This window comes from Pan troglodytes, chromosome 23 (genome assembly GCF_028858775.2).
Source record: "Pan troglodytes isolate AG18354 chromosome 23, NHGRI_mPanTro3-v2.0_pri, whole genome shotgun sequence".
NCBI lineage: Eukaryota > Metazoa > Chordata > Mammalia > Primates > Hominidae > Pan > Pan troglodytes.
In genome coordinates, this window is record NC_086016.1 from 31407636 (window position 1) to 31420738 (window position 13103).

At 52.3% G+C, this 13103-nt stretch overlaps 2 protein-coding genes and 1 long non-coding RNA gene across 53 annotated transcripts in view; 2 read left to right on the plus strand and 1 right to left on the minus strand.

The window, feature by feature from the left end:
• Positions 1–10: 10 nt before the first annotated feature.
• RHBDD3 (rhomboid domain containing 3) lies at positions 11–7732 on the minus strand. Of its 2 annotated transcripts, XM_016938907.2 has the most exons (6): positions 7593–7732; positions 5630–5819; positions 3987–4370; positions 841–1003; positions 465–752; positions 11–376 (listed from the first exon to the last, which is right to left on the minus strand). In XM_016938907.2, exons 2-6 carry the CDS (start codon positions 5775–5777, stop codon positions 199–201), a joined length of 1161 nt encoding a protein of 386 aa, XP_016794396.1. In that variant the 5' UTR covers positions 5778–5819; positions 7593–7732; the 3' UTR covers positions 11–198. The 2 variants fall into 2 exon arrangements, with proteins under 2 accessions (XP_016794396.1, XP_054531643.1); XM_054675668.2 differs by lacking the exons at positions 5630–5819; positions 7593–7732 and having other exon boundaries at positions 3987–4671.
• LOC134809662 (uncharacterized) lies at positions 1001–2175 on the plus strand. Its single transcript, XR_010155934.1, has 3 exons — positions 1001–1218; positions 1290–1435; positions 1984–2175. It is a non-coding gene; the product is annotated as an uncharacterized LOC134809662 (long non-coding RNA).
• Positions 7733–8273: 541 nt separating the features above from the next.
• EWSR1 (EWS RNA binding protein 1) overlaps positions 8274–13103 on the plus strand; it is a 32322-nt gene continuing 27492 nt past the window's right edge. For 48 of the 50 annotated variants that reach the window (XM_054675416.1, XM_054675427.1, XM_063807594.1 and 45 more), the window contains exons 1-3: positions 8419–8517; positions 12363–12399; positions 12527–12578. In XM_054675416.1, coding sequence (XP_054531391.1) covers positions 8505–8517; positions 12363–12399; positions 12527–12578 — 102 coding nt within the window. In that variant the 5' untranslated portion in view covers positions 8419–8504. 50 annotated transcript variants of the gene reach the window in all.

Sequence of the window (13103 nt, forward strand, 5' to 3'; positions counted from 1 at the left end):
GAGGTCCAGGTTGAAAAACAAACTGGTTTTTATTCTAAACACGTACTAGGGCAGCATGCTGGGGGGCCTCTCCTGCCTCCAGAGGTGCCCCTGCTCCCCACTGTGGCCCTCTTTAGACAGAGCAGGAGCTCGGGCTACCCACATGCAGCCCAGCCCTTAGCACCCAAGGGCCTGCCTGTGCCCCACTCTCTGCCTGGGCTAGGGAGGCCCAGGACCCTCGGAGTGGGCAGGCCTACCCTTTCCATGGGTCACCAGGGTCTCAGTGCCCACTTGTCCTCCAACCAACAGTGACACGGCACCCTCCACACGGCCTGTGGCTGCCAGTGCCACCACCGCCTGCTCCGTAGGGAAGCCCATGCGCTCCAGCTGCTGCAGCCTGTGGGGGGTGGGGGGAGAAGTGGGGAGTGTCAGGGCCACCCCGGCCCCTATACCAGGGGACCCCACCTCTGCCCACCCCACCTTACCGCAGAGAGGAGACAGAGGACTTGGACAGCCATGGTGCGCTCTGGGGTTCCTGGGCTGGCCCGTCAAGAAGCGAGGCCTGGATGCCCTCCTGCAGCATCTGCTCATCCAAGGCCGCCCACATCGGAGTCCCTGGGGAGAAGCTGGCCCCAGCCCAGTCCAGGCCTGCCTCTGAGGAGCCCTCCCAGGTGGGCTGCACAGGCCTCAGGCTTGGTGGGGGCAGGGCTGAGTCTTCCCAGTGGGACCAGAGGTCAGGGGAGGCCACATAAGGCGGTCCAGGGATGGGAGGCCTGGAGGAGTGGGAAGAGAAGAGGGCCTGACTGGCAGCCCTGCCACAGTGCCCACCACCTGGACTGGCATCCCCCCCATCACCCTCACCTCACTCCGGCAGGATGGGTGACAGGCAGCTCCGCCAGGCTGCCCGGGGTGGCAAGGAGCCTCAGGGGCCAGCACCCCGCCAAGGTCCTGCACAAGACGCCCTCCTGCAGCACCTGCAGCCATCGCTCTGAGGGTTCCAGCCACCGGAAGGCCCCAGCTGCATCTGTCTGCCCGGGGCAGGGCGGCTGGTCAAGGAAAACCAAAAGCAGCCAGGGGTGGGCCCACGCCACAGGCCAGGCCCCATGCCAAGTGTGCTGGCCACCATTCCCTCCCGTCTCCTCACTGTGGACCAGCATGGAATAGCGTCACCCTGGTCAGCAGCAGAGGCTCAGAAAGGAAAAGGGATCTGCCTGAAGCTACTCAGCCAAACAGAGCCAGGTATGCCTCACCCCAAGGCCTGGGCTCACCCGTGACCCACTCTGTTCCCAGAACCCTATGCACCTTTTCAGGTCTGTAACTCAAGGCCCACCCTTCCTGGAAGAAGTCCCATGGACACACCTGCTATTGCCTTCAGACAGGCCTGGATAACTCCTGTCCCCAATCCAGAGTGCAGGGGCCAGCCTGTTCTCTCCAGTGGCACTGTTTTCCCCGATAGGTATGAATCATCTTAGGGCTGGACGCAGTGGCTCACAGCTGTATAATCCCAGCACTTGGGGAGGCTGAGACGGGAGGATCACTTGAGGCCAGGAGTTCAAGACCAGCCTGGGCAACATAGACCCCGTCTCTACAAAAAATTTTTAAAATTAGCTGGACGTGGCAGTGCACACCTGTAATCTCAGCTACTCAAGTGGCTGAGGCAAGAGGATCGCTTGAGCCCAGGAGTTTGAGGCTGTAGTGAGCTATGATGGTGTCGCCACACTCCAGCTTGGGTGACAGAATGAGACCCTGTCTCTAAAAATTAAAAAAAAAAATCTTAGAAGCAGAGCACCAATAAAGAGTGCTCTAGCACGACTTATTTATTTATTTATTTTTGAGACAGAGTCTCACTCTGTCACCCAGGCTGATATGCAGTGGTGAAATCTCGGCTCACTGCAACCTCCAACTCTGAGGTTCAAGCAATTCTCCTGCCTCAGCTTCCCGAATAGATGGGATTACAGGCACGTGCCATCACACCTGGCTAATTATTTTGTATTCTTAGTACAGGGTTTCACCATGTTGGCTAGGCTGGTCTCAAACTCCTGGCCTCAAGAAATCGGCCCACCTCAGCCTCCCAAAGTGCTAGGATTACAGGCGTGAGCCACTGCACCCAGCCTCTAGCACCATTTATTAAAAAGAATATTCTTTTCCTCATTGAATCGACTTGGCACTCTTGTCAAAATAAATTAACTATACAGTAAATCTAAGTTTATTTCTAGATGGTCAATTCTAGTCCATTGATCTGTATGTCTATCCTGATGCCAGTACCACAATATCTTGATTATTATAATTTTGTACGGCGTTTTTTTTTTTTTTTTTTTTGGAGAGAGTCTTGCTCTGTCGCCCAGGCTGGAGTGCAGTGGTGCAATCTCAGCTCACTGCAACCTCTGTCTCCTGGGTTCCAGCAATTCTCCTGCCTCAGCCTCCTGAGCAGCTGGGATTACAGACGTGTGCCACCACACCTGGCTAATTTTTGTATTTTTAGTAGAGATGGGGTTTCACCATGTTGGCCACGCTGGTCCTGAACTCCTGACCTCAAGTGATCTGTCTGCCTTGGCCTCTCAAAGTGCTGGGATTACAGGCGTGAGCCACCGCACCTGGCCACTTTTGTAGTTTTAAGTTTTGAAATTGAAAAGTGTAAGTCTTCCAGGTTTGCTTTTCTTTTTCAAGATTATCTGAGGTATTCTGGGTTCTTTACATTTCCATATTATTTTTAGGACCAGCTTGCTAATTTCTGCAACAACAAAGACAGCTGAAATTTTGATAAGAATTGTGTGGGATCTATAAATCAACTGAGTAGCATTACCATTTTAACAATATTAAGTATTCCAATCCGTGAACATGAGATCTTTCCATTCACTTAGGCTTTTAATTTTCTTTCTTTTTTTTTTTTTTTTTTTGAGAGGAAGTCTCGCCCTCTCGCCCAGGCTGGAGTGCAGCAGCGCTATCTTGGCTCACTGCAGCCTCTGCCTCTCGGATTCAAGCAGTTCTCCTGTCTCAGTCTCCCAAGTAGCTGGGACTACAGGCGCCTGCCACCACGCCTGGCTAATTTTTGTTTTTTGGTGTTTGAGACCGGAGTCTCGCCCTATCGCCCACGCTGGAGTGCAGTGGCATGTTCTCGGCTCATTGCAGCCTCTGCCTCACAGGTTCAAGTGATTCTCCTGTCTCAGTCTCCCAAGTAGCTGGGACTATAGGCGCCTGCCACCACGCCTGGCTAATTTTTGTTTTTTGGGGTTTGAGACCGGGGTCTTGCCCTGTCGCCCAGGCTGGAGTGCAGTGGCATGTTCTCGGCTCATTGCAGCCTCTGCCTCACAGGTTCAAGTGATTCTCCTGCCTCAGTCTCCTAAGTAGCTGGGATTACAGGTGCACGCCACCACGCCCAGCTAATTTTTGTATTTTTAGTAGAGATGGGGTTTTACCATGTTGGCCAGGCTAGTCTCGAACTCCTGACCTCGTGATCCGCCCACCTTGGCCTCCCAAAGTGTTGGGATTACAGGCATGAGCCATCGCGCCTGGCCTAATTTTTTTATTTTTAGTACAGATGGGGTTTCACCATGTTGGCCAGGCTGGTCTTTAACTCCAGACCTCAAGTGATCTGCCCGCCTGGCCTCCCAAAGTGCCGGGGTTACAGGCGTGAGGCACTGCGCCCGGTCAGGCTTTTAATTTTTTTAATTTTTAATTTTTGCTCAGGGTGGTTTGGCTATTCTGGGCCTTTTGTGGTTCCATATAAATTTTAGGATTATTGTTTCTATTTCTGCGAAGAATGGCATTGATATTACAGGGAGCCCACGTAGCCCTTTACCTTGTAATTGGCACCTCCACCAGGCCATAAGCCCCCAGGTCCCAGCCCAGAGCATGTCCCAGAGGAAGACTCAGAGAAGCTCCTGGAATGTGTGTGCACGGCTCCTTGGTATTGCTTGGGCCTTCACCCCTTTGTGCCACTTCCTTCCCAGGCACCCACCCACAGAACCCACACATCCCCACGGGCCCTGAGCTCAGGCAAAGGATACAGGCCAGGCCAGCAAGGAGGCCGCAAAGGAGCTGCAGGAAGGGTGGCTCAGAGCTGAGCAGTGGGGTCAGGGCAAGCAGCAGCCACGGCGGCAGCCACGGTGGCAGTGCCCCACGGGGCCGTCTAGGGTGGTGTCCCTCCCCAGCCAGCATGGCCAGGTGGACAGGCATGTATCCACAGCTGCCGGCTGCACTGGACAGCCCAAGGCCTGCCAGCAGCACTGCCAGCAGCCCAGAAGCCAGGGCGAGCAGGGCTGAGGCATGCAGGAATCTCAGCGTGCCCAGGTGGCACTCCTGCTGCCAGCCCACAGTAGGCAGGAGCAGCAGGCTCAGGAGCAGGCCCGGCAGGGCCGTGTGGCCCAGGGCATGGGTCAGCAGCCGGTGCACTGGGAGAGAGAAGGGGCTTATGTGCCAGGTTAGTGGCCCCAACATCCAAGGCTGTCCCAGGTGTGCCAGGCTGAAGGTTACCCTACACCAGGGCCACCTGCTGAGCCCACCTCCCCTCCCCAGGAGCCAGTCTGCCCACAGCCAGCACTTAATCATTGGTGGAAGGGACCAAGGACTTCCAAACACTGTGGCTACGCCTCGTGGTATTAAACAGAATACACTGGACGTGCCACTCAGTCTTTTCACTGACAACCCGCTACTGAGCACTCACTATGTCCCAGACACCATGAAGGTACTCTGCTTCTGTATTTACTAAATCATACCTGGCTGAGAGCATGAAATGGCCTGCTTCAATCCTGGAGCTACCCCATTCCCTCAAGCTGTGTGACCCTGGTCAAATCACTTAACCTCTCTGAGCATCATTGGGGGTCCTCAAATACAAATTGGAGGAGTTATTATTGGGAAACAGGTGCTCAGCTGAGGTCACTCCTCAAAACCCCAACACCTCCTCCTCCCATCCTCATGCTTAGTTGAAAGTCTTAGTTGTTTTTTTGTTTTGTTTTGTTTTGTTTTTTGAGATGGAGTCTCACTCTGTCACCCAGGCTGGAGTGCAGTGGCGCGATCTCGGCTCACTGCAAGCTCCGCCTCCCAGGTTCGCGCCATTCTCCTGCCTCAGCCTCTCGAGTAGCTGGGACTACAGGCACCTGCCACTACGCCCGGCTAATCTTTTTGTATTTTTAGTAGAGACGGGGTTTCACCATGTTAGCCAGGATGGTCTCAATCTCCTGACCTCGTGATCCGCCCGCCTCGGCCTCCCAAAGTGCTGGGATTACAGGCGTGAGCCACTGTGCCCGGCCAATTTTTGTATTTTTAGTAGAGACAGGGTTTAACCATGTTGGCCAGGCTGGTCTCGAACTCCTGACCTCAAGTGATCCACCTGCCTCAGCTTCCCAAAGTGCTGGGATTACAGGCGTCAGCCACCTGGCCTTAGTTCTTATTTCAAGGAAAAGCTGCCAGAAAGGGAAACCATGAGAAAAGCACTCCTACCCATAGGTTCCAGCCCACCCTAGGGAGTCCTCTGCCTCCCTTCTTGGCTGTGGATGTGCTGGGCATGCTCCTGTCTAAGGCCATGCTTCCCCGGGACACTGGGCCCCATCCCTGTTTGACCCCTGGGGGCCTTGTGCTGCTCCTGCCAACTGGGCCCAGGCCCTACAGCAAGTCTCCTGCTTCCTCCAAGGTCCACGTGGCTGGCCCTCACCCTGCCAGGGGTCCAGCAACAGCTCCGGGGCCAGGACCAGGCCGGGGCCGGCCCCCACCAGCCACAGGGTGCTCATCAGCAGCATCAGGACTGAGGAGGCCAGAGGCAGTGCCGGGGACAGTTGGCCATGGGGGCCCCTGGCATGCATCGCTTGGTTGAGGACGGTCAAGGGTGGTCCTGGGGCTGTGTGCTGGGGATAAAAGAAAACAATAACAAGTTATTACTGGAGCTTTTATCTCACCAATACCCTCTCAAGCACCTTATCAACAGCCCTATTTTACAGAGGTGGAAACAGGCTGGAGAGGTAGGCCCAGCAGCTTGGCCTTAGTGGAGCTCAGACCCTAACCCATGCGCTCATAAGCCATCTTACCATTCCACTCACCTCTGTTTAAGGACTGGCAGGGGACAGGCATAGAGACTTCTAAGTCCTGATAGGCCCTGAACTCCCAAAAAGAGGGGTTCAGGCCCTCACCCCCCAGGGCGAATTCAGGGCCATCTCTAGCCCTCTTCTGTCCTCCCCCTTCCCTCAGACTACTACCTCCCTCCTTCCTCCCCTCCCCTGTTCCCAGCCTTAATGCTCCAGATGGTTTCAGTTGCCCTTGACCCTGGGGTGGGGCCAGACAATGGGCAAGCCAACAGGGTAAGGGGTAGGGCAGATGGGCAGAAGTCCCACATCTTGAGCCATACTAAGAGACCTGCGACTGAGACATCCCCTTTGAGGGTGAACCCATCCACCGTAAGCCTCCTCCTGCTTCTTTACTGGCACAGCCCCTCTGGCCCTGGCTCCCCTTTCCACAGGAAGGGTACAGTATGCGCTCCACCTCTTTCTGCTCTGTGTCCTGAGGCAAGTTTCCAACCTCATCTTTTTACAGATGAGCCTCATTTTACAGATGAGCCTCTCCTTTCTCATCTGTAAAATGGAAATTCATAAATTCTTTTCCTCAGAGTATGATGAAATAAAAAGGAATAGGCTAAGGCAGGCCCTGGCCCACAACTCTTCCTCCATAAACCATAGCAATCCCCACTAATCATGGCAGGCGTCTGTAGCCACCAACTGGCCCATCGAGAAGGCCTCAATATGGAGGTGGCTGCTCCAGCCTAACTGGTCCCAGCTTTGGCCCTCAAACATGGCCTTTCCCTGCCCACCAAAGCAAGGCCTTCTCCCCCGTGCTCTCCTCTTGCATCCAGCCTGTCCTCCAGGGCCTGTAGGTCTTCACCCCTGGTCAGGCCTCTCGGTCCCAGGACTCCCACTGAGCTGATTCAGGGCAGGAAGCAGGATCCCAGAGAGACAAGAAGGCTGCCTAATTTGCTCCCCTGCCAAGCGCCTTCTCCACATCTACCAGTTTCCTGCAGGAAAAATGTGGAAAGCTCCTCTGCCTGCATTGTCCTTCCCTCCATTTTGCCAGCAGGCAAACTCCTATTTCACCCTTGGAAGCCCAGCTCAAATATCCCTTCCCCTCCTCTGGCCCCCTAACATCATGGATCTTATCCTTAGGAGCACAGCTTGGCCAGTCTGTCTCCCTAGGCAGGTGGTCTGAGCTCATGGCTCCTCTGATCCAACCCCACATTCCCCAGGGTATTCACAGCACACAGCCAGTGCTTTATATATGTTCACTGAAAAAAGGACACTAGCTTGGCTCCTGGTCCTGCCGAGGGATTTGAAGGTGAACCCTGCCCTTCGCGGACCCGGGCATCCACCTAGGGGGCTGGGGCTAGAGGTCCAGGAAGGTGGGCAGGGTCAGCCTTGCCTGGAGGCAGGGTTTGGGGCCAAGGCACCCACCGTAAACCTCCTCCTGCATCTAAACCTCTTCCTGCATCGACACCTCACAACCATTCCTCAGCTCTGGGCACCTTAGCAAGGGAAGGGCTTACCCGTGGACACTCGGAACTGGGACTTGAGCCCCCTGGACCTCACTTTCTTCAATCTATGAAACGGGGCAGTGCACCACCAGGCCCTGCCTACCTTACTGGGAAGCCGGGAGGGCAGAATGGAAAGACAAGGACGGAGATTCTTCCGGGTGGCGGATAGAGTAGGGGGTCCCAGGATCTGTCTGGTTCGAACTCAGCTGGTGACTTTGCAGAGATACTCAATTTCCTTGGGCCTCAGTTTCCCCTTCTGTAGAAACAAGGATATCGGATGAGGGATGATTAAAGGGCCTGCTCCACCTCGACCGTTACCGGGGATAGGGTCTCGGGGCCAGGCACGGCGTTCGAGGCCTCCCACCCAGCCGACCGGCCTTGGGGACCCTTCCCCGCTGGCCCGGGCCACGCGTCCCGGGTACTCACTGCAGAGCGCGCCCGGCAACCCCGAAAGGCCGGTCGGGGACCCCGGCTGGGAGTCAGGACTCTAGCTCCCGGGCGCGACCCGAGAACCCTGAATCCATTCCGCGCACACCCGGCCGCGTGACCCCTGCCGACCGGCTGGCGCGCCACCCATTCCCCGCGGCCCGCGGATTAGTCAGCAGTTGTTCTAGTCCGGGTCCCTTCCCCCAGCCCTCCCGCCGATCTCCGTCTCCCTGCAGGGCCGACTCTTCAGCGACCGTCCCTAGAGCCAGCGGACGGAACCATTCCAAACAGCCTAGTCTCGTGCTGAGAGTCTCTCCGGTTTCACGCTGAGACCCGCTCACCCGCGCTCTGGCCCCTTAGATGCTATTTTGGCCCGAGTGTCACGTCGGGCGCTCTTTAGAGAGGACTGGGACAAGAGTTGCGGACGCGAAGAACGAGTAAGCGGTGGTTCATCCCTCCTGAGCCCACCCCCGTGGCCTGGCCCGATGGTCGCGCCCGGGGTTGCGGGATTTGCGCCTGCGCAGTGCGGCGCCTAGAGGGAAAGCGAGAGGGAGACGGACGTTGAGAGAACGAGGAGGAAGGAGAGAAAATGGCGTCCACGGGTGAGTATGGTGGAACTGCGGTCGCGCCGGCGGTAGCCGGAACGCCCAAACTGGGGGTCCTTCGTCTCTGGGCTTGGCTGGGAAGACTGAGTGGAGTTGCCGAGAGGGGTTTGAGGCACCCGCCGCGGCCCGACGAGCTCGGGGATCCGCATTCCTTTCCCCTCCCCCAACCGGGCGGGCCGGTTCTGGAATCTTCCGGCGCCCGTGGCGCGCGGGGGGCTTGCTGCGGCGGGGGCGCGCGGGGCCCGCCTTGGCCTCCATTGTGTGGCGGTCCTCGCGCCCTGAGCTCCGGGCCTCCCGCCACGTGGGCGGGGCCTGCGGCCTTCGAGGCCCTGCGTGAAGGGGAGGATTTGGCCAGGCCTCAAGCCGGTCACTATGAAACCGCCGGGGGGCCCGCAGGCTGCTGTCCCTGTGAGGCCTCCCTCCCCGTTTTCAGGGTTTCCTGAGAAACCAGGGGAAAAAGCAAATAAAGATACCGTGGATTTGTGGGCCGAGGGGTGCCGGCCTATGAGCGGGAGCCCCGTCATCCTTAAGACCCAGTCGGCTGGGGCGTCTGGCGCTGCCGAGCTGCCCCCTCTGAGGCTTCCAGCCCCAAGCCGAACTTCTGCTCGCCTGGGCTTTAGACAGAATGTGCTTCCCTCCTCCAGGGTCCCCAGTTTGCCGCTTTCTTAGGCTTCTCCATTTTTATCGTTATTAATCCACGCCCTCCCCTCCCCCAAAACCAATTAAGTGGCTTCCCAGGGCCCTTTTTCTGCAAACGCCGAGGGACATCCGTTGTATAATAAGGCCAGCCTGGGTCGAGAGACGAGAAACGCTACCAGAAAGATATTTCTGGTCTCTCTGACCTAGGAGGAACAAAAGGCCGAGCCTTCATTTGAGTTATGCTTCAGCAGTGGCCTCGCACGTTTATTCGCCTGCGTTAGGCCGGCAGGCCTGTTGATTTCGTAGGTCGACAGAGGAGAGGGGAAAAAAGGCCAGTAGAAGCAATCTTAAAGGCACTTGCAAGCAAGCCCCGGTTGGGAACTCCACAATGGGAGTAGAGTGGTCCTTGATGGAAGGAACGTTTAAGAGTGTCGCCTAGCCATCACCTGCAGTTCGCAACCTGTGGGTACACTAACCCGCGAAAATTGGCAGGGTGGAGCATTTTTGCCCCGGGGGTATTCTCAGGCCACCTGGTTCCAGGCCTTAGAGACAGTGGGAGAAGATGAGAAGGAAGACAGGAAAAGTTCTGGGCACTCCAGAGTTTTTAGAGTCCAGAATCCAGCAACTTAAGGACAGTTTAAGAATTCTCCCCATCTGTGGTCAATAAACAGGTAAGTGTTGGCTGTTCGTGCCGGGATACCAAAGAGTGCCGGTAGAAGACAGGACTGAAATACCACAGCTAACCTCCCGGCGGGAAGTGGTTTCCTAGGTGCCCTATCCACCCTCTTCTGCTCTGCAAAAGCCTGAAAAGGCAAAACGTGTGCGTTGACATTTTTGCGTGGCTGGACATGCCTTTTTTCAGTCAACTTTGTTCAAACCTTGTTCACCAGTAACTACCATGTGCTGTACTGTATTAGAATTACAGTTGTGGTTTCTGTTGACACAAAGTAAACACATTAGGCCTGGCTGGGGGGGCCTTCAGAGAGTCACATAAGTAATCTGGTCCTTAGTTTCCTTTCCTGTAAAATACAGAAGTTAGGCTAGACCTCTTAAGCTTTTGAGCCCTTCTGACCTTCCAGCATAAGCATTCCACACATTTGTCCTATGCTGACTTCAGCTCAGGTACTGTGAAGCTCAACTCAGGTAGTGTGAAGCAGCTTCCATAGTGACTGCTCTAAAGTGTTAAACCGTTGCCTTGGGTTAATAATAGAAGTTTTCTCTCCTCGTATGTTATCTCATGTAGAAAAGTTCGTAAAGCATATATATCCGGTGCAACAAAGAATTGGAATGCAGACTCGCAGCAATCTAGAACCCCCACCGCTCAATCCCAGTGAAGTGATTTTTAGTGACGTCAGTGGCTCACTTTTGGGGGTTAAAAACGAACACGGTTGCTGAATAATCTGACCAGTTTGTAATTGTATTAGGTTGGTGCAAAAGTAATTACGTTTGCATCAACCTAATAGCTTGCTTGAGGGCCTGTGATGTTTGTGTGCTCTAGGAAGATAAATGTAAGTTCATGTAACAAATTTGCTACCTTCTATAGCCCACCAGTTAGTATAGGGCCGAATCCTCTGGTTTCTCACTGATAAGAGGTCATTGGTTGTTCCATATCAGCTTTGCCAGTTTGATGTTTTACATAACTGCTCTTGTGTAAAAGTCGTCTTGCAAACGTTGAACTTACATGACAGTGATTTAGAATCACTTCTCAAGCAAAGACCTCAACAAAACGTGGGTTAAAATATTTGATGTTAAATGATTCATTGCTGTGTTTATTTTGTAGATGCCACATGGAAAAAATGATCTGCATTTAGTTTTAATGTCAGAGAGAGTATGACTTATAGTGCTATTTAAAATGCCTTTAAGATTGTCATGAACAGATTATTTTTTTCATTATTGGTAGCCTTTGGGCAGTTGATTTGTTCCTCTTGGTGATTCAGGGTTTTGAGTTAAGAGTGTGTACAAAGGAAAGAAAGTAGTCCAGACAGAGAGGTAGGCAGATAAGCCAACGTGAAGAGATGGATTCAGCAAAGCTTTCTTAGGCCGCCGAGGGATTGTGAGGCTGGCTTTGGATTGCATGAAGTGGATGCCATGAAGAGCTGTCAATTGTTGGTTTTGGATGAGGGACTACTTTCTGATTGGAAAATAAAGGACCCCTTTTTTCCGTCCTAATGGCAGTACTGTCTTCAGACAGAACAAGAAATGTGTTCTTGTGGAGAAGAAAGAATTGGGCAGAATTTTCCAAAATAATTACTTTAACTGCCTTTAAAAAAAAAACTAAATTTATCTAACTTTAATGCAGTAGCGCTCTGAAAACTATTTTCCGTTTGTTTTTACTACTTGTAGACACCTCAGTGGACCAGTTTTTGGTCCCTTTGGATGCATGTTATAAATTTCATAGGAAAAGGAAAATTATAGGGAGGTTTACTTAGATAAGGGATGAAAATTATGTCTTTTTTTTAAGTTGAAATCATTTTGAGTTGTATGAAAGACAATGGTGTTACCAAATTTTTCCCAGAAAGATTAAATGCTTTTTCTTCTTTGCCAGTCTTCAGGGTTCTGCCTTAGCTCTGCTTCACCAGGGTTTATAATATATCTAGCTTTTAAGTTGCTGCACAAATATAGTTCTGACACAGCAAACCCTTTAAAACACTGGAGTGTGGTGACTGCCTTCTTGTCTGCCATTCCGTTTCACTGTCGTTGAGCTAGGGAACGATGGTTTGTCTAACTTGCTAAAGTGAGGGGAGTGAAAACTAATTTTTGAGGAGAGGTAGGTTCTAACGTAACCGATCTAGTGTTAAACTTTGTATTATTGTTGCATGCCTCCGTTTTATATGAGGGTAGAAACTTCTGATCCTGTTAGTAGATCTTGTTGTCAGTCTGTGATATTGATGATCATCCTGTATTTTAAATGACAGTTGGGATTGGGATGGGTTTTGTGGTCATGGGAACATAAAAAGTATACCTGCCAAATCAGCTGATCTTGACCTCATTAGCTAGTCCCATAGTCAAATGTTGAGTTTAACTGGTTTAGACTTTTTTTTCTGTTAGATGTTGAGAGGTAAGGGGGACTCATTTGGACCTGTGTTGGCAGGTCTCCCTACAGTTTAAAGAATTCTTCCTGCCACGTGAATTCTTTCCCCCTTTTTTCTCTTCTCCTTGTTTCTGCTAACTTTACACTATTTTTCCTCCTTGTTTTCCTCTAGATTACAGTACCTATAGCCAAGCTGCAGCGCAGCAGGGGTAAGTCAGTCTTTTATAACCGTATTTTGTGTGTGATTAATATTTTTTGAATATGGAGCCTTCTATAATTGTAGAGGTGGTATTTGAATGTTCTCTATTCAAGTTATTGCATTTAATTCTTTTGCAGCTACAGTGCTTACACCGCCCAGCCCACTCAAGGATATGCACAGACCACCCAGGTAATCTTTAAAATAATTACATGTAGCTGCACCTCCAAGTAAAATCAGTATATTATCCAGTTATCTTTCAGTTATCCAGTAAAACAAATGAGTAATGTGTTTGGAATAGTAAAATGCCCAGGCATTTTAAACTTTCACAGTGGGAGTGCGAAGGACTCCATTGTGCCATCATAAATGAAACCATTCAGAAGCTGATAATTGACTCTTTATAACTTTTTAATATGATTTCTCAAGTTAGGTGCCCTGTTCCATGCTTGGTCCTTCTTCATTATGTTTAAATTTAGTGAATTTATTCATCATAGCAATTCTGCAAAGGAAGAGGATGATATGACCATTCTGCAGAGGAGAACATTGCAGTGCATAGATATTAAGTAACTTGCCAGTGGTTGCACAGTAAGTGGCGGGGTTAGCTCTAAAAACTGGCGACCTAGCCAAGGAGCTGCTGAGCTCTTTCCAGTGAAGAGTCTGTTGAAAAGCCTAGGCCAACAGATTCTAGAAATTAGCCTTCTAGTATTTTCAAGATAA

What these genes read in the sequence shown, in the direction of transcription:
- RHBDD3 (XM_054675668.2), bottom strand. Translation starts at nt 4,527, where the DNA reads ATGATTAAGTGCTGGCTGTGGGCAGACTGGCTCCTGGGGAGGGGAGGT. An exon ending in ACCCATCCTGCCGGAGTGAG is followed by an intron (nt 753 to 840) that starts GTGAGGGTGATG and finishes CCACTCCTCCAG; the next exon opens with GCCTCCCATCCCTGGACCGC. An exon ending in TCCTCTGTCTCCTCTCTGCG is followed by an intron (nt 377 to 464) that starts GTAAGGTGGGGT and finishes CACCCCCCACAG; the next exon opens with GCTGCAGCAGCTGGAGCGCA.